General features: G+C 45.5%; 1 protein-coding gene across 4 annotated transcripts in view; it reads left to right on the top strand.

Annotated features, from left to right (window-relative positions):
* LOC146822194 (nigwaprin-b-like) overlaps window positions 1-20,928 on the top strand; it is a 257,200-nt gene that overhangs the window by 68,449 nt on the left and 167,823 nt on the right. For 2 of the 4 annotated variants that reach the window (XR_014963246.1, XR_014963247.1), the window contains exons 1-2: window positions 12,747-12,863; window positions 14,666-14,812. Coding sequence is in view for 1 of the 4 variants with exons in the window: in XM_085613330.1 (XP_085469456.1) it covers window positions 14,666-14,812 (147 nt within the window). In the remaining 3 variants the exon portion in view is untranslated. Of the gene's footprint in view, window positions 1-12,741; window positions 12,864-13,280; window positions 13,368-14,665; window positions 14,813-20,928 lie in introns of those variants that run through there. The other 2 variants (XR_014963245.1, XM_085613330.1) reach the window with 2 other exon arrangements.

Raw genomic sequence — 20,928 nt, 5'->3', positions numbered from 1 at the left:
CTGAGAGCGAAAGGTGGGTCCGGGGTAGCGGGGAGCTCCCTCCGGTCGGGAAACCATAGGTAGTGTGGCAGAACAAACAAAAGGAAGGTAGTAAAAAGAGAGAACTTACTAAAAGGTAGATAGAAGGATGCCTCGCGGAAGGGGCACTTAGGGAGCCAAGGGGCGCTTGCCGCCATAGAAAGAGTAGATGTGATGCTCCCGCAGGACCCTTGGGATGCCTCACAGCAGGGGTACCGAGGGAGAAAGATGCAGGGATTCAGCCTCAGGAAAGATAGAGTAGATGCTCAAGTAAGGTCCTTGGGACCCCTGAGAGCAGGGAGGGCCCACGAAAGGGTACGGGGCAAACGGGACGGCACTTGCAGCCAGGGCAGGTCCAGACGGACACCCTCCAAGTCGGTAGCAAGTTGAAGCCTAGACCCGTGAATCAGAAGCCCAAACAAGGGGTCCCTCCCCTCCCAGGAAATTGAGGAGGCTCGGTTCATACTGCATGCAAAGAGAAATGTAAATGTATAGCATGGACATTGAATGAACAGTTGATATGACCATGAAGGTTGCAAAATGTGTAAACATGTGATGTTGAATAAACTGCGACCTTTTAAGGCCCAAAAGCACATTGTCAGTGGTGATTTAAAGTTTAAAAGGGAACACAGTTTGGTTGGAAGCGGGCAGGAAAGAAGGGGGTGTCACCTACTCTCCATCAAATTATCTGAGCTGTGAGATGTGTGGTGCAAAAGCGACGCAACTCTTTAAGAAATATGGGCCAGATTGTTTTGTGTGAAAGTTATTCTGCAAGAATAATCTGTTCAAAACCACAGCAACATAGTTTTGGAGTTCTTTTCATCCTCAAGCGTAATATGTAAGACTGCACTGTCCCTGGATGCGCGAAGGCACACCTTTAAACAAGTGTTTAGGACACCAACAGGGTGTAACGCCCTGAACGTCTCAGGATCGTTTAACAGACACGATAATGAGGACGCAACCACTTGTGAAGGGTTAGTTATTTTAATGAAGGCAAAAACAATACAAAGACTAAACAAAAGTTATAGTCACTGGAATCCTCCAGGCTAAGTACGTTACCAGCCCACAGCACGGATGGTCCTAACCGTCCTCTGCATATACGCCGATCCCGGCGTATGCCAACAGAGGGCAGAAATGAAATGGCCGAAAATGCCAATCGGTAGGCTGTGAGGGGCACGAAGAGTGTTGGGGAGAATTGAGGAGTCAGGGAAACACCCAGCCGGGGTCTCTACCTGAAGGGAGCAGCCGCTCAACCTCTTCCTCAGACTGCACCGGGACGCGGAGTCACCTCCTGGTGATGCGTCACCGATACCCCAATCCAAAGCAAGAAGACTGAACCGAGAGCAGCCGCTCGATCGATCCTGTGGACTTCCGAGTCTGTAACGCGGCAAACACCTCCTGGTGTGCGTTACAGCTGGCAGTCCCTGGATCTCTGGTCGGGCTGGGAGTTACGACTCCAACAAGCAAAAGCGCCACTGCGCTTTGACTCAGCCGAGTCAAAAAAGCGAAGCTCAATGGTTGACCGGTAGAGCTTCCGGGTCCTTCACAGGTGACGATGGGGCAAGACACGGCCCAGGGAGTAACGACTCGACCTACCTCCGTTCTTGCCTTACTGGAGCTCCACTCCGGAACACTGCTCTTCACTAAGCAGGTACGTCGGTGTAAACACAATATCCGACAGCGTTGTACCTCCCGGTTCCTCCCTTTATAGGGCGTGTTGTCCTTGAGTTATGTAACAGCTCTCCTGTTTACATAAGGGCGTGTTTTCCTTGAGTTATGTAACAGCTCTCCTGTTTACATAATGGCGTGTTTTCCTTGAGTTATGTAACAGCTCTCCTGTTTACATAAGGGCGTGTTTTCCTTGAGTTATGTAACAGCTCTCCTGTTTACATAACCTCTCAACCGCTAAGCATCCTGGGAGATGTAGTCCGTTTTCGCTGGTTACCGTTTTCCTCCCCTCGCATGACAGGAATTCTTGACACAGGGGTGCTGCGTCTTATTAACAAAAAAGTTGTAATATACTCCTCAAACATGATAGACCCAAACTAATCCTCATGTATCAGATGGCAGTCACTAGGAGACAGCTGTCACTCAGTGGACTTAGAGTCTTTAAGAGGCCTTATTGGTTTCTATATTCAAGCCTGGGCAGATCCTCTAGACCTATAGCCAATCCAAAATCTGACTACTAAATCCTCAGCAGCATTCCAGTATTTGTATGATTATAGTGCTCCCTCAGTTAATTCACCGGGAACAAAATGGGTTTAACCCCAATAGGACCCCACCCCTGATCATAAGGAGGGTATAAAATGAATCGAAGCTCCCCCTCTAACATGGTCCAAATCCGCTTGCTTAGGCTTCAAGCTAGAAAACCCATTGATACCCTGAGATGGAACTTCCTCTTCCAAGTACTGCCTAGGTTTCTTTTCAGGAAGCAAGCCTTGTAGATGATCAGGCAAATTTACACAGACCCTACGGCCAGAGTCTGAGTGGGTAGAATGATATGGCGCCCGTTAAGTGTTGGCAGATGGGCCTGCCGAGGATGCCCTCTCTCCCCTGTGCTGTTTGCACTAGCCATAGAGCCCGTGATGCATGGCTAGCTCAAGAGGGTCTTACATGAGGCATTCCTCTTGCCGACCAGACACATGCTATGTCACTGTATGATGATGATATCTGGTTATGCATCAAGGGTATCAAGGGGGATCTTTCTGCAGCAAAGGGCTCCCCCCTGCCGTATTCTCCTTACACACCTTACTCAGCGTGAAATATCACACCCAGCATACACCTCTCTGACCAAACCTCCCCTCTTCCTTACCACAGGCTCCCCGACCCAAGGTTCAGCCTGTTCTGGTGATTGTGTCTCTTTTATTTTAATTAAAAAGTGAATTCTGTACAGTTTCATACATGCTCTATTTGGCAGCTGGTAGAGCAATTAGATCCCACCCTCTGGATGGCTCCTCTCATGAGATTAAGATTCATGTAAATCCCTCACCAATGCCCTATGTAATAAACTGGATATTACGCCAAATTATTGCTAATTGTCTGAATATCAAATGCCAATAAAGATAAAATTGAAAAATGTAAGCATTAGACAGCTAGTGGAAGAGACCAGGAAGCTTGTCAGGATTTCCCCAATACCAAGGATGAGATTAGCATAAAAGCCCAGAGCAGGCATCCAGTGCTCAATGTAGGGTTTAGACGCTGCTCAGCTGTGGCACCAAGGATTCCTAAAAATATTTAGGCCCTGATTTAAAATTTGGCAGACAGGTACTATCTCACAAACGTGATGAGTTTCCTCTCCATCTTATTACAAGTGCATTACATCCTATGGCACTTGTTATAAGGCACAAAAGATATCCCCCGCATTTGTAACTAAGTATTCGTCCATCAAACTCGAAATCAGGCCTTTTGTGATTCACTGTCTTTGACATATATTGCTGTAAAATGAGCCTAGAGTCAAAGCTGATAGAAAATAAAGCAAACCACAATAAGATGTAAATCCTAATTGCACACTTTCAATTACTTTCCTTGGGATGCCAAAATCTGATCACATTGTTTCTGTCGTATCTTATCTCTTATGGTTGGATTATCATAGGTACCCCATCTTTTCCCTTGTGCATGCATACAGCCATCCCTCCTGTCTTCACTCCTGTCCCAGGCACTTCAAATAACCCCAAGAATTGGTGTTTCAGTGCAAGTTAAACAATTAGGTTGAGAAATCTAAGGCCCACCAACATCATGAATAACAAGAATAAAATAGGTTTTTCTGCTTGTAAATTGACTTTGGTATGGCCATGGGCCTATTTTGGGAGGCCCTAATCCATCTGCCTCACTTTAGAACCTAGCCTGATCCCAAGAGAGCAGACCTCCAGTGAGGAGGATGGCGTAGTAGGGGGCTATTATGAAATTTGGCTATATGTTGCATTCTGCAGCACTGTCTTCTGAGTGCATTCGGGCTAAATGCCATACTTTCGGGAGGCTATTTTAACAAGGATGTCCTTAAGCATTCCAATACTTCAGCATCTGACACAGTCCCAAGGAGTAATTATTTTTAACAGCCGCACATCATGTGCCCGAAATGTGAAAAAAAGAGTTGTGCGGGCATTAGAAACACTGGCAAAGCCATGTTTGCCGCAGTTTGCATGTTAGGACGAACCTCAGAAAATGCGACCGCCTAATGGCTGTCTGAGGCTGGTGGAATGTTATGTTATCAGTATTTGTATCGAGCTTATTCTGCCACTGGCATGCTCTTGTAGCGATTATGAAAGTCTGGAGACCTTCCAACTGGTTCTGGTGTTACCATTGCAGCTTGGAATCTGATTCAGCATGAGATCTTGTGGTTTGGGATTGAGTTCTCATCATGTTCTCTGTTAAGTAAGCATGTCTTATCCATCACACTCTGAGTGATTTAAGTGTTTAAGGGAGTCACGTCTTCTAGGTTGATGGACATGTCCACTGGATATGTGTGTCTGTGTGGTGTTTCTTGGGAGTGTGCTGTATTTCCCTGTGGTGCATGCTGTGGGATACGCTTGTAGCTGGATAAATCTGATGTACTCTGCTAGAAGCTAGTGCATTAACTATAATAGTGAGACAGGATTTTGTGAACACGTGATAGTCAACTGTTACACACCTGTGCTGCCTGCATAGTGCTCCATCTAACACTTTCTGGTGAGACAAGTGAAAATGAGCCATCAGAGTATGAGGTTCCCAGAGACTGGACACTGTTCAGTCATCTTTGTACTTTTATACATGTAAAAGCTCCAAACAAGCACACGTTTAGTCTCCAAGGTTCACCAGATAATTAGTTTTGCATGTCCATTCACCGTCTCCTCTGATACACTGCAAGGTGTGGAAGAAGGTGTTATCCCTGAGTGTGACCCTGTAGTTATTGCTGCATGTCCATTCACTGTCTTCTCAGACGCACTGCTAGGTGTGGAACAAGGTGCTATCTCCGAGTGTGACCCTGGTGTGATTGTTGAATACCAATTCAGTGTCTCCTATGATGCACTGCTAGGTGTGGAGGAAGGTGCTATCTCTGAGTGTGACCCTGTAGTTATTGCTGCATGCCCATTCACTGTCTCCTCTGACGCACTGCTAGGAGTGGAGGAAGGTGCTATCTCTGAGTGTGACCCTGTAGTTATTGCTGCATGCCCATTCACTGTCTCCTCTGACTCACAGCTAGGAGTGGAGGAAGGTGCTATCTCTGAGTGTGACCCTTGTGTGATTGTTGAATACCAATTCAGTGTCTCCTATGATGCACTGCTAGGTGTGGAGGAAGGTGCTATCTCTGAGTGTGAGCATGTGGTTATTGTTGCATGCCCATTCACTGTCTCCTCTGACGCACTGCTAGGAGTGGAGGAAGGTGCTATCTCTGAGTGTGACCCTGTAGTTATTGCTGCATGCCCATTCACTGTCTCCTCTGACGCACTGCTAGGAGTGGAGGAAGGTGCTATCTCTGAGTGTGACCCTGTAGATATTGCTGCATGCCCATTCACTGTCTCCTCTGACGCACTGCTAGGTGTGGAGGAAGGTGCTATCTATGTATTTGACCCTGTAGTTATTGTTGTACGCCCATTCACTGCCTCCTCTGACGCACTGCTAAGTGCAGAGGAAAGGGCTGTCAGAGTGTGACCCTGTAGTTATTGTTGCATGCCCATTCACTGCCTCCTCTGACACACTGCTATGTGTGGAGGAAGGAGCTATCTCCGAGTGTGACCCTGTAGTTATTGTTGCACGCCCATTTACTGCCTCCTCTGACGCACTGCTAGGTGTGGCGGAAGGAGCTATGTCTGAGTGTGACCCTGTAGTTATTGTTGCATGCCTATTCACTGTCTCATCTGACGAACTGCTAGGAGTGGAGGAAGGTGCTATCTCTGAGTGTGACCCTGTAGTTATTGTAGCATGTCCATTCACTGTCTCCTCTGACACACTGCCATGTGTGGAGGAAGGTGCTATCTCTGTGTGAGACCCTGTAGTTATTGCTGCATGCCCATTCACGGTCTGCTCTAACTCATTGCTAGAAAAGGAGGAAGGTGCTATCTGTGAGTGTGACCCTGTAGTTGTTGTTGCATCTCCATTCACGGTCTCCTCTGATGCACAGCTAGGAGTGGAGGAAGGTGCTATCTCTGAGTGTGACCCTGTAGTTATTGCTGCATGCCCATTCACGGTTTCTTCTGATACACTGCTAGGAGTGGAGGAAGGTGCTATCTCTGAGTGTGACCCTGTAGTTGTTGTTGCATGCCGATTCACTGTCCTCTCTGACGCACTGCTAGGAGTGGAGGAAGGTGCTAACTCTGAGTGTGGCCCTGTAGTTATTACTGTATGTCCATTCACGGTCTCCTCTAACGCACTGCTAGGAGTGGAGGAAGGTACTATCTCTGAGTGTGACCCTGTAGTCATTGTTCCTTGCTCACTCACTGTCTCCTCTGACGCACTGCTAGGAGTGGAGGAAGGTACTATCTCTGAGTGTGACCCTGTAGTTGTTGTTGCATGCATATTCACTGTCTCCTCTGACACACTGCTAGGAGTGGAGGAAGGTGCTATCTCTGAGTGTGATCCTGTAGTTATTGCTGTACAGCCATTCACGGTCTCCTCTGATGCACTGCTAGGTGTGGAGGAAGGTGCTATCTCTGAGTATGACCCTGTAGTTATTGCTGTATGTCCATTCACGGCCTCCTCTGACGCACTGCTAGGAGTGGAGGAAGGTACTATCTCTGAGTGTGACCCTGTAGTCATTGTTCCTCGCTCACTCACTGTCTCCTCTGACGCACTGCTAGGAGTGGAGGAAGGTACTATCTCTGAGTGTGACCCTGTAGTTGTTGTTGCATGCATATTCACTGTCTCCTCTGGCACACTGCTAGGAGTGGAGGAAGGTGCTATCTCTGAGTGTGACCCTGTAGTTATTGCTGCATGCCCATTCACAATCTCTTCTGACGCACTGCTAGGTGTGGAGGAAGGTGCTATCTATGGATTTGACCCTGTAGTTATTGTTGCACGCCCATTCACTGCCTCCTGTGACGCACTGCTAAGTGCAGAGGAAGGTGCTGTCTCTGAGTGTGTCCCTGTCGCTATTGTAGCATGCCCTTTCACGGTCTCCTCTGACGCACTGCTAGGTGTGGAGCAAATGCACAATAGCATCCGGCCTTGCACTGATCTAATGTCTGTTACCTCTGTAGGAAACAACTCTAACTTAAGATGTTATTACAAACATACTCTCTCTGCTTTTCTGAGGCAAGGGTTGGAGACAGAAAATAGAAACAAAAGGAAGGTTAATCCTATTCACTGTTATAAAATCTTAATTGAAAAAATGAAGGGCCACATGTCTCAAAAATCCATTTTACATTCCTTAAATAGCGAATTTTAGGTAATCGTTATTGAAGGAACACAAAATGGTATGTAAGAAAATAGCGATTACCTGAGAGCGAATCCTAAAGATTTGCAATCGAAATTAGGTAATTGCTATTAGCTAATACTACTCCATACGTTCCCATGGGTCTAAAGGCCCATAGGTTATGAACGGTTTTGCATTAGCTAATTTGCAATTACCTAATTAGTAATCGCAAATACGGTATTGCAAAACCAAGGGTGTCTGGGGTCCAAAGGCCCCACTGAAGCACCCCTCAAAAGAGTTTGCACATCGAGTTCATACATGCCCTAGGGCCATGTGTGCACTACATGGTACTTTAAAAAATGCATTTTTGTGCATTTTACAAAATTTCATACGGTCACAATCGACTTGTAGTCGATGGTAACCGCATTTCCTAAATGCACAGTTTGCATCTAGAAATTGCTTGGTACATGTGCTTACAGAATCGCAAATTGTGAGTCCCTATTTGCAGTCGCAATTTTATGTAATCGCCATATTTGGCGATTACCCAAAATTGCTACTACAAACCCTTGATACATCTTTTTTGATGGCTAGTTTGCATTCACAAATGGTCGAATTTAGCGATTCGCACAGTTTGCCAATGCAAAATGATTTCATACATGTGGCCCAAAGTCATTTCAACATTGTGGTGTGCCAACAAGAAACTAGTCTAAGGGTCCCCAAAGAGGACAGAAGGAAACATGTGAGAAAAACTCAGCTGAATAGGATCAGAGAGTATAACGTAAATCCAGAAGCGTATCTAAAGCATAAAAGAATGTTACTGAAGACGGGCGTGCGAACACAATGGATGCATTGTAGCATTTGGCACAAACAAATTGCATTTTACAAGAAGTATCACAACACAAACAATGCCTTCTGCTTACTAGTAAGTTATGTTTTTTATGGTATGATATGATATTTTATGTTATGTGAATTTCTAAAGTGGTTTGCTGGCCCAGGAGAGGGGCTTCCGGGCGCTGATCATTGATGTGACAAGGCAGAAAAAAGTGTGCCCGGGCATCATAGAGAGGCTGAGAGCAGCAGGCCTTGGACAGCTTCTGAAAGCTCGAGTGGTATGAGATCTTTCTTGACTGAAGAGGCAGATAGTCCAGAAGGCCGGAGCCAGTCTCGAAAGGGGTGTCCTCCCATCCTGGCCCTCCTGATGAGAAGGCTGGAGCCAGACTCGGAAGGGGCGTCATCCCATCCTGGCCCTCCTGATGAGAAGGCCGGAGCCAGACTCGGAAGGGGCGTCCTCCCATCCTGGCTCTCCTGATGAGAAGGCCGGAGCCAGACTCGGAAGGGGCGTCCTCCCATCCCGGCCCTCCTAATGAGAAGGCCGGAGCCAGACTCGGAAGGGGCGTCCTCCCATCCCGGCTCTCCTGATGAGAAGGCCGGAGCCAGACTCGGAAGGGGCGTCCTCCCATCCTGGCTCTCCTGATGAGAAGGCAAGAGCCAGACTCGGAGGGGGCGTCCTCCCTTCCTGGCTCTCCTGATGAGAAGGGCGGAGCCAGACTCGGAGGGGGCGTCCTCCCATCCTGGCTCTCCTGATGAGAATGCCGGAGCCAGACTCGGAGGGGGCGTCCTCCCATCCTGGCGCCAGACTCGGAAGGGGCGTCCTCCCATCCTGGCTCTCCTGATGAGAAGGCCGGAGCCAGACTCGGAAGGGGCGTCCTCCCATCCTGGCTCTCCTGATGAGAAGGCCGGAGCCAGACTCGGAGGGGGCGTCCTCCCATCCTGGCCCTCCTGATGAGAAGGCCGGAGCCAGACTCGGAGGGGGCATCCTCCCATCCTGGCTCTCCTGATGAGAAGGCCGGAGCCAGACTCGGAGGAGGCGTCCTCCCATCCTGGCCCTTCTGATGAGAAGGCCGGAGCCAGACTCGGAGGGGGCGTCCTCCCATCCTGGCTCTCCTGATGTGGGAACAAGGGCCCAATCCAAGTGTGAGCGTGTGAGGCTCCAGTAGGCAGTTATGGCCCAATCAAGGCAGCCACACTGGGGCCCTCCCAAAACAGGGGAAGGAAAATCAACCAACTCCAGTTCTACTTCATTAGACACTGTACACACAAGTGACGGCGACTCAGATAGAACAGAGGGCATTACTAATATCTCCAGCAATGAAAGTATTTTTTTATTGGAGGTCAGGAGAATAAAGAAGGGAAATACACAGAACCGCAGACCAGTACAAGGAGAAAAACAAGGAGGGGAAAACGAGGGGGTAAGGGAAACAGAACGTCCCGGGGTGAGAACCAGATCATGGAACATGAGAAAATAAATGATGTATGTGTTATGAATTTAACTGATGTCGATTTAACTGATGATATGTTGTCTGTGCTGTCCAAAGGAATGAGCTTTTGTCCCAGTAGCACTGGTGACATTTGTGAAACAAAAATAGAGCTATTTAAATTTATCAGACGTATCAAACTAAAAAAACATTTTGAAATGAACAAATGCATGAATAAAAATATTCAACAAAATCTTGGCTTATTGATATCCGATGAGCAATCAATACAGGATATTTTAGACACCAGGCTGTTATTATCTCTAACGGACAGTGAAGATGAGGCTATAACATCAGACATAATTATGAGAGACTTGAACATCAATACCGACTACAGTATTTCGAGCAATCTAAAAGAAAAATCCAAATGGACCCCTACACTCACAGCAGGCAACAATATAGACCTTTTCGACAAATTAGTAACCTCGGATTTGGACAAACATGATAATAAAAACACCGTTTCCCGAATGAAAAAAGATAACATCACACATAAAGAGAAGGCAGCACTTAGAACACTCAGTGAGAATAGGGACATAATTATCAGAGAGGCGGATAAAGGAGGAAATATGGTGATTATGCGCAGTACGGATTATGAGCAAGAGATACAATCACAACTAAACGATGTGGGATGCTATGAGAGACTAACAGGCAACCCCATTTGGACACTAATTAACTACATTAATACCCAACTGAGACGATGGCATGGACAGGGATTATTAGACGACAATGAGTTAATGTATTTGAAAGTAGACCGACCTAGATATCCTTGTATCTACACGGTACCTAAAGTACATAAGAACCTTCCCTTTCCCCCTGGTAGACCCATCATATCTGGAATAGATGGACCAACTGAAAGGATATCGGAATACGTTGATATTTTTTTAAAACCATTAGTGACAAATCTACCATCATATATAAGGGACACTAAACATATTTTGGGTACCCTAGCGGATCTATGCTGGGATGACAGCATGACAATTGTAACATTAGATGTAACAGCACTTTACACTAGTATCAAAAGGGACATCGGTATAACAGCAGTGAAGAGGATGTTAAACAGAAGGGCAGCCAGCTCCTGGAATCACACAGAGATGTTGATAGAGATGGTTGAACTGATACTAGATAATAATGTGTTCCTCTTCAAGGAGCAATGGTACAGACAAATACGAGGAGTCGCAATGGGCTCCAGATTTTCACCCTAGTATGCCAACCTTTTTATGGGCTGGTTCGAGGAGATGGAAATCTGGGGCCCACTAGGCTCAAAATGGAACGACTCAATTCTGTTCTGGGGTCGACACATAGATGATTGCATCATGATTTGGACAGGTACCCAATCGAAACTGTTGGGTTTCTTTGAATTCCTCAATGATAATGAATATAACATCAGGTTTACTATGGAACATAGCAAGACCAATATTTCCTTTCTAGACGTGGAATTCTACATTTATGACAATAAGATACACAGCAGATTATACAGGAAAGCAACAGCATGCAACTCCTTGCTACATGCAAGTAGTGCACATCCATACCATCAAATACGTTCAATCCCATATGGAGAACTAATAAGAACTAGACGCAACTGCAGCAATGATGAGGAATTCCAAGCTCATAAAAAAGGGGTCTTGACGAGATTTAAGAACAGGGGTTACAGTAAGACATTACTAACCAGAGCGGAGCAGAGAATTGATAAAGTGACACAGAAGGACACATTAAAAGACAAACCTAAACAGAGAGAACAAAATGAGAAGATCAGACTAATCACAGGTTATAACAACTGGTCGGTGATTCTGAGAAAAAGCCTGAACAAACACTGGCATCTACTCAAGTCAGACAACACTTTAAAAGAATTTATTACGGACAAACCAAACATAACATTCAGAAGAGGGTTTTCTTTGAGGAACATACTCAGCCCCAGTTACCCTAAACCCATCAAGAAAATGAATTGGTTGAGTAAACGGACAGAGGGTTTCTATATATGCGGACACTGTAGCACATGCAAATGGGCAGATGACAAAAAAACAGAGTTTGTAGGACCAGGGGACAAAAAATTCAAAATTCATACCAATATCAACTGCATGACTAAATTTGTAATATACATAATCGAATGCAAATGCCTAAAACAATATGTCGGTAGCACGATTAGACCACTGAGAGAAAGAATAGGGGAACATAAAAGGGCAGTCAAACAGGGAGACATGAGATATCCCCTAGCAGCACACATGTCAATCTGCTCCACACAATCTTCAAATCGGAACTTTAAGTTTTACGGAATAGAACATGTCCCTAGTAACCCAAGGGGAGGCAACAGGGAACTCACACTAAGACAGAAAGAGGCCCTTTGGATTCTTAAACTTCATAGTGTAGAACAGGGTCTTAATATAGACCATGAACTACATTATTTCCTGGGGAAATAATATACCGTTGCTCATGTTTTCTGATAAACACTGAATATCACAGCGAACCAATTCCTGCTCCTCTAACATGTGATAAAATTTGATTACGTAATATTCATATTCATCACAATATTTTGTACCTAATACTAGAATGGAACTATTACTATGATTAATAGACAGACAACTTTATTGTAACAGCAATTCATGGTTGATACGGTTATACTGTGTTGAGCCCATCTGACAGACATATTGAGTCAAATATACATTATGAAATGGATCCAGACGTTAACATTCTGTTTGATATATATTTGATGTCCAATTTTCTTTCAAATTGGTAACCTTGGCTCCCATATTCTCTGCTGTACTTTCAAATTGTGATTGCTTTAATTAACAGGTTTCAATGAACAGTATGTCATAATAATGTTCGAATAGGCTTTAATGCAACCAATCTTAAAGCTCCTCTTTGTAATGAGTCTAATTGATGGAGAGACCTCTCGAAACGATATTTTCACCGACTTTCACCAATTTGCATGGGGCACAGAAATTAGCTTGTCTTCTGATGCTACATATATAGGATAATCGGATTAATGACTTATATTTAGCTTTGGTTATAACATTTCAAGATGGCCACCAAATTCTCATTAGCCATTCTTAGCCCGTCTTCCATTTCGCGCATTGACTTGGGAAACGGGATTTCTACACCAAACGGGATCACACGACGTTGTTTACCAACTTCAAATACAGAACGAGCGCACTCGACTCCGGACACACTCGACAGGCGTCACGCAAATACCAGCATAACAGTGATATAAGGTGAGCTTTCGGCTAACAGATACCGTGACTTCACACAAGTTAAGTCGTTACGGACCGTGAATGGGAAAAGGATCAGCCATGGCTTGGGGCTCTGTGACTAACACGATGGAGGGAAGTTAGCTAGTAAAAAGTTTTTTCAAGGGAGACTAGAGTCTTGTCACGATATGAGAACGAGTTAGATTTTAATCTCGGATAACTTTAAACTACTATTTGTCCTATGTGGGACGTTATGAGAAGAACGGTACGATATAATTTGCCAATCACTTTGAATTTTGATAGAGGGTGAGATGATTTAACTACAATCCCCCAACAGTTACATAGCGCTAAAATTTATTTGGTCAGTTATAAGTATATTCTTTTCGCACAGATTAGTTACCAACCACTTCTAATTGGAGCTCCTCTTATATAATTTTTCAGCATTGAGCAAAAATACGGAAATTTTGACAAGAGTGACGCCGTCATATTGGAAACAATCTGCGGTTTGGAATTATCACCGCTTACTAAGTATGTTTTATTTTATTAAATAGATATATGTATATATACACAGATGACAGGATTTTGAGCTCATCTGACGCGTTTTCATTGTTACTTGTGTTTCAACTTTTTCAGATGCTACATATAATCTGAAAATAGGTAGATATAATTTAAAATACATTCTTTTAAATCACGGTGGTCACGATAACACCAGGGGGAAAGGAAAAAAATGCTTCACTCGATCATAGTCACTCTAAGCACCTAAGTTTGACCGTGAGCATATACACAAACGTAGCACTTCACTTGCGAATGATACTATCAACGACTCACTGCTCATCACATATCAATGATGGTATAGTCTAACCTCTCACACCACCACAACTTACCACCAGCTCTCTCCATTTCTATTAGGATCATAGACAAATCCATGTTCTTTTGTTTTACAGATCTTAACATGTGTTCTTACCTGTTCACTCTTACGTATGATATAATTCTATACAGATATTGTTAGTTTTTACACCGGTAGTTGTTTCCCATCACTTGGGTGTTGTGGACTTTTTTGCATATAACTTCTAAAGTTACAAAGGACATATACTTTTCTTTGTTTTCTTATTTTTATTCACATGTAACACAGCCTTGAAAAAGTCGCGGGACCAATCTCCCACCAAGCGACGAAACACGTGTTGGCTTGTGGATGCTTAAGACTGACTAAAGAGAGTCATTCCAATAAAAGAACAACCAAGAAGAAGAAGGACTAATTTCTGTTTTATGTACATGTCTACTTGTAACACACGCTATACTCATTAGCAATATATAAATTAAACGTGTGCTAAGGATTGATTTCCACACTGGGGCCCTGCTTGTAAAGCGTCCTTACGAGCGAGACATAGAGCTCTGAACTGTGCACGCGTCTCGATGGGCAGCCAATGAAGCTTGCCGAGGAGTCGAGAAACGGAGCAGACTTTGGGCCAGAAGGAATTTACTCACTCGAGCTCCCGCTGAGTATTCCCATTGGCATTTGGGGCACCTGCCCGCTGTGCTCATGGGTAAAGCCATGTGTGACCTCCGGCGCTCTCTCTGCTGTACCCTCATCATCTTGCTGGTGTGCTCTCCTGAACGTATATCAAGAGCGAGACTGGAGTCCAGGGGCTCTCCCAGAGGCCTCTCTGCTCAGTATGTACTCCTCGCGCTTCCTGCAATGGAGACATGGCCTCGCGCATCACACAGGTGTCCTCTCACTGCAGAAGGCGAAAATGAGGCACGCGCATTCAGATGGCTTCGATTTTGTTCTTATGATTTTATATTAAATTCGAAACTTTTTTTTACAGTGAATGTAAAGCCAGGAAAGTGTAGGATCGATCGAGCACCATGTTTTGCGCCAGATCGGAAGAACTGCGGCACTGACGGTGACTGCCCCAGGGATCAGAAGTGCTGCCAGGTGCACTGCAGATACAAGTGCACGAAGCCTGTGACAGGTACATGTGTTTCGATGTTGAACTGTCTGATGTTGGTGTAAAATAATGACTTGTATCTCAGCTGAGCCTGACCTTGAAAGGGGCGGTCTCATCCTGCACGTGCGAAAAGCCCTACTTGTAATATTCACGATACTGCCTTACTTCTTCTACCTGGAACATGGAACTGAGTGCCCAGAGTGAACATCTGCCGAGAAGCTCCTACATGTGTACTTCTTATGCGTGCTACACAACTGGCCACAGGAACAATTCTAGGTTTATGATTTATGTTAAACGCTCCTTCCTCAAGAGAGTGTGAGGGAATGCACCGAGCTGCACTAACAGGGTTCACTTTGGTAAAAGTTGGTAGAAGATCACGTCCAGATGTGGTCAGCTCTGCAGGTACAGGCAGCCTTGCAGTGTAGCTCTGCCATGCTTGCTCACCCTGGAGTGTGGCTTGCTTGCGGATGATCTCCTTCATCCCTGAAGGGATGTGCTCCACATTTGCACATCACTGACCAGGCCACGTGCAGGGGCCTCAGGAAGAAGCTCCCGCAGACCCCTGGCTGACCATCTTGTGCCTCAAGCATCCACTCAGAGGGTCCGAATAAGTCTTACACTCTTATAATTTCAACTCCTTTTTTAGACTCCGCCTGTGAGAGCGCTCCTTCTACCTATGCAGGTGGAGGGTCACCGTCCTATATGTAATAATAATCATGTCAATACTCACGGTAGAGCCGTCGCTCAGATCTACAATCGGAAACATTATTTAATCATATTTGCTCAATGATCCGGTTGAAGTGGCTGCAATATCTGAATAAACAATGACTTCCAAATTTCTAAGAATGGAATTTTTGGGGTTCACTACCCAAAACATTAATCACCATTCATAAACCTGTGCATGGGAAAATGTATTTGCGATCAGCTGATAAGAGGGCATCAGCACATGTCTGAGCGTGGACTTTGGTGTACAGTAAACAGCCAACATGTGAACTCCTTGTGCAGTCTGTTGATTCCAACAGCTGGCCCTCGCCCAGCCTGCACCTCCCTTCCTAATGGATCTGCTTGTGCAGTCTGTTGATTCCAACAGCTGGCCCTCGCCCAGCCTGCACCTCCCTTCCTAATGGAACTGCTTGTGCAGTCTGTTGATTCCAACAGCTGGCCCTCGCCCAGCCTGCACCTCCCTTCCTAATGGAACTGCTTGTGCAGTCTGTTGATTCCAACAGCTGGCCCTCGCCCAGCCTGCACCCCCCTTCCTAATGGATCTGCTTGTGCAGTCTGTTGATTCCAACAGCTGGCCCTTGCCCAGCCTGCACCTCCCTTCCTAATGGAACTGCTTGTGCAGTCTGTTGATTCCAACAGCTGGCCCTCGCCCAGCCTGCACCTCCCTTCCTAATGGAACTGCTTGTGCAGTCTGTTGATTCCAACAGCTGGCCCTCGCCCAGCCTGCACCTCCTTTCCTAATGGAACTGCTTGTGCAGTCTGTTGATTCCAACAGCTGGCCCTCGCCCAGCCTGCACCTCCCTTCCTAATGGAACTGCTTGTGCAGTCTGTTGATTCCAACAGCTGGCCCTCGCCCAGCCTGCACCTCCCTTCCTAATGGAACTGCTTGTGCAGTCTGTTGATTCCAACAGCTGGCCCTCGCCCAGCCTGCACCTCCATTCCTAATGGAACTGCTTGTGCAGTCTGTTGATTCCAACAGCTGGCCCTCGCCCAGCCTGCACCTCCCTTCCTAATGGAACTGCTTGTGCAGTCTGTTGATTCCAACAGCTGGCCCTCGCCCAGCCTGCACCTCCCTTCCTAATGGAACTGCTTGTGCAGTCTGTTGATTCCAACAGCTGGCCCTCGCCCAGCCTGCACCTCCCTTCCTAATGGAACTGCTTGTGCAGTCTGTTGATTCCAACAGCTGGCCCTCGCCCAGCCTGCACCTCCTTTCCTAATGGAACTGCTTGTGCAGTCTGTTGATTCCAACAGCTGGCCCTCGCCCAGCCTGCACCTCCCTTCCTAATGGAACTGCTTGTGCAGTCTGTTGATTCCAACAGCTGGCCCTCGCCCAGCCTGCACCTCCCTTCCTAATGGAACTGCTTGTGCAGTCTGTTGATTCCAACAGCTGGCCCTCGCCCAGCCTGCACCTCCCTTCCTAATGGAACTGCTTGTGCAGAAAGTTGATTCCAACAGCTGGCCCTCGCCCAGCCTGCACCTCCCTTCCTAATGGTACTGCTGGCTCATCTTCCCAAGGTTAGACGGTGGGCTTTGGTTTGAGCCAGAATGGTGGGTGTGCACCAGTGCAAAGACCATGGAACTCCCTGTAGCCTGTGAAGCTGTCCTCAACCCTAGTCTCAGTGATCTCCCGAGAGGGACACTGACTGATACAGCCAGTGTGAAGTTCACCACAACTGTGCAATGTGGCTTCTGAGACAAATAAAATGATAAGTGCAATAAAAACATTAAGAAATGAACCTGTGGTTAGAAAGAGGCTGGTGGCCTGGTTTTGATTTCATGGGTAATATGTACTACTATGTGTAAGGAAGTACGTTTCTTCGTATTAAAAGTAAAGCAACTCCAAATGTTAAAATTAAAGCCTAGTAGCCCCCGATAGCCCTGTAATTCCCCACCACGTGCAGAAGTCGAGGATGAACCATACCTGCGTAGATGAGTCACATGGTACTGCTTTTAATGAAATGTAAATGAAAACACTGCAGTTAAATGCCGTCACTTTTTAATGTAGTTTTTCTAGGACAAGCACTTACCGGGCACTTAACATCAGGGTGCTGAAACTAAGACAGTGCGGTGCCGCAAGTCATTTAGATGCTCCGTACTATGTTAGCTTTAAAGCACAGGGATGCAACATATTTACAACAATATGCTGCATCTATGTGCTTCCTCCTGCGCTGGTGCACAAACTACTGCTATGCGTCGGATCCTTTGAACCATGGTGCAAGGATGCCTGCGTCATGGGGAGATAGTTTTTGTGCAGGAAAGGACACCTCCCTGCACTGAAACAATGAATTGAGGGAATTTTCTCTTCCAATGCATGCTGTAGAATGCAGCTTGCTTTGAAAGAGGCAAAAAAGAAGGAGAAATGAAAACATTTCTCCTCATTGCACCTGGCTACGCATTCTGACGCATTTCCAGAATTACGATTGCTCGTAAATCTGGAAATGCATCACTGGACATGGGTGTTGCGTGGGAACACCCACAGCAACACTCATGTCACACACCTAGCACGCAAAGTGTTGCTTAAGAAGGGGCAATATTTACAAGCACAGGTAAAGTCACGCAGGATGGTTTTACGTGTGCTTGTATATGTCACTCAGCTGGTTGTGCTGCAGGTGCGTCATGCAACGTAACGCACCGGCGGCACAAGAGGCTTGTAAATCTGTCCCCAGATGTATGTATCGATGAGCTGCAATCAGAATATTGTTGCATACCTAAATACTGATGATTCCATGGAGAGGCACCTTGAAAACTAAGTGGATCACTGTGACAGTCATACACGCACAGGCAACAACTAAAGGGAGGCACTGCTGGGGTGCACCCAGAGGGGAGTATGGGGCCGCAGACCAGACACACAGAGAATGGACACATCCGAGAGTAAAGAGATGCAAGCACAGACGCAGCAAGCAAGTGAGGCGGGGGAGGTAGCCACTAGGGTGAGGACTACATGAAACTACTCCACCAATAAGAATAGTAATGGACACCATTGTAACCTGTAAGGAAGTGCCATGTATGCAAAGGACAGCCCAGCCAACCAATGGTAATACTTGAAAACTTCATAGGAGCAAGCGACTGAAAGCTGACTCGAAGTGCCCACTCTCTGTGTGTACTTCTTACAGGTATATTTAATGTATATCAACTGCTAAGTACTGTGTTGCGAGGTGACAACAACTCCCAATACTGGAATAAACACAAAGAATCTTTTTGCCAATGCAAAGACTGTATTTTCTAACTAATTGTCCTTCTCAGGCTATCTCTGGAATTTTTCTCAAATGCCTGTTCGCAGGCAGGCCCTTTTATACAAATTAATACAATAATTTATTACACATAGTAAATAATCGTTAACTTGCAAGTTACAGACTTCTAACAATCCTTAATGATAGAGCAATCTTTGGCCTATGACCGCGCTTGTGTTTTATGGTAGATGCAGTTTACTTGAAGTGCGTGCTGGAAACATTGTGGGTCTGAAATCTTTGTGTGCTTGCACCTTAGTTTCTTCCCTGCACCCATTGTTTAATTAAGCACCTGGGTGCTCTGGGCTAATTTGATTATGAACCCATTGTCTAATCAGGCCACAGTCTGATTGACAGCTCGGTGTGTGCCAGGGGACATGTCTGCTGATGTTGTAAATGCTTTCAAGTATGTTAGAGTTGGCCATTAACTGGAAACCCTTTCAAGTTTTCTATGCCACTACATTCTTGAATTAACTTTTCATCTTGTTCTTGTCAGTGTGAGAGTTGGGTTAAACTGGTTCTTAACCATGAACAGCTGTGTGGTTTCTGCTTGGGCTTGAATTGTGTGATATTTTCATATTTCATATTTTATAAAGCATGTTAATTTATTACAACATTCCCCCCCTCTAGTTGATATTTTAACTACTTCATTTAGATTTTGGTCTGTTCTTGGTACCAGGTGATAAATACACGTTGCCCTGGGAATCTAATACTTGTGTTGCTGTCCTAACTGAAAACATCATTCCCGCCTTGGTGCCTATTCTCACAATACATGCCAGAATTACTTGTATTACTCAGAATATTAGTAGTAGGACCATAGTTGTTGGCAACAAGTCCCCCAACAGTCCCGACATCCAGGATGGCAGCAATCCAAACCAGCCACCGAAATAACTATCTGGGGAACCTCCTTCATCTATCACTTTAGTCTGTAAATGATACAGTGTATGTATTGCCTCTGACAAATTTCCATTTTCTGCATCATTTGATGGAATGAACGTTCATTTTCTTGCACACCACTGTCTGCATGGCTGTCATAAGGTCAAGTACATAACAGTGTTGTAGCACTATTATTTGTATGTCATGTAGTTCTTCTTTTATGGCATTGACACCATCGTTAGTAGTGTTGAAGACTTTGAGGAGCTCCCACCTTGAAATCTAGAGCCAATGAGCTGTTGCTTTAGCCTGAACAAACCCCAGTTTGGTGTTAACTGGGCATACAGTAGGTCTCCATACTGCCAGAACAAATCCATGAGGCTGGAGGCGCCCCCTTGCATGTCGGCATGGAATACTGTGGTCCTACAACCAATATTCTGGGCTACGTGTATGGTGCCATTTCCCCAGAAACATAAGGAGGCAGAAGTTAGTCTCATGACAATGCTATCTACCCAAGTGTAATATGAGATGGTTCCCTCCCAGGTAGAGGTACATTTCCCTATTGCATCCTGGCTGACATCAGTACCATTCCATAAAGACATGGCCCGTCAGTAAAATTCAATGTTGGGATGCCACTGGTCGTGGGCAAAGACTGACCCTGTCACCCTAAACCCTGGCCTTCAAACACAGTCTGGGGATAATGGACTTGCAAAATATGTGTTACACTCAGCTGGTGGGTGTGTTACTCCTAGAAATCCTAGATCTAGGACCAACTGGGTCCAATGTACAGTGGTGGAGCGACCTGTCTTTCTCATGCCTGATATTTCTTCCCTGATGTCCTGCCTATGTGTGGGAATGTATAGTACTTCTGGTAAAGTGGCACATGTTGTGGCATTAACTAGGAAGTGTACTACCTTTACACGTGTTAAGTGCATTTGGCCCATAATGCTATACAAATGAAGATGTAAACAACTTTGAGCTATGTCTGGGGGTACTTCTTTCGTGGAGTGCAGTCTATCTTGACCATTCGCATGAGGAAATTGGGAGCACATGAAGCATGACTTATTCGTGGTCTCTGAACCTATTTCTGACATGCGCTGATGCCACATGCAATCTGACAATATAGCGTGGGCATTATGAGTCACATTGTAATTAGAGAGCTCTCTCCTGATGTGGAAAACCTTGGAATCAGAGGCTACTTTACTAGCAAAGAGTAGAAAGAGTAGACTTGAGAGATAAAAAAGAAGCCCAAAAAGAAAAATAAATATCTTTTAAGCTGTCCTTTAAAAAAATTGTCCAAAAGCATATTTGGAGGGG

This window comes from Triturus cristatus, chromosome 6, assembly GCF_964204655.1.
Source record: "Triturus cristatus chromosome 6, aTriCri1.1, whole genome shotgun sequence".
Classification (NCBI taxonomy): Eukaryota; Metazoa; Chordata; class Amphibia; order Caudata; family Salamandridae; genus Triturus; species Triturus cristatus.
Note: the sequence above shows the minus strand (reverse complement) of the source record. Positions and strands in the feature narration are given on the sequence as shown.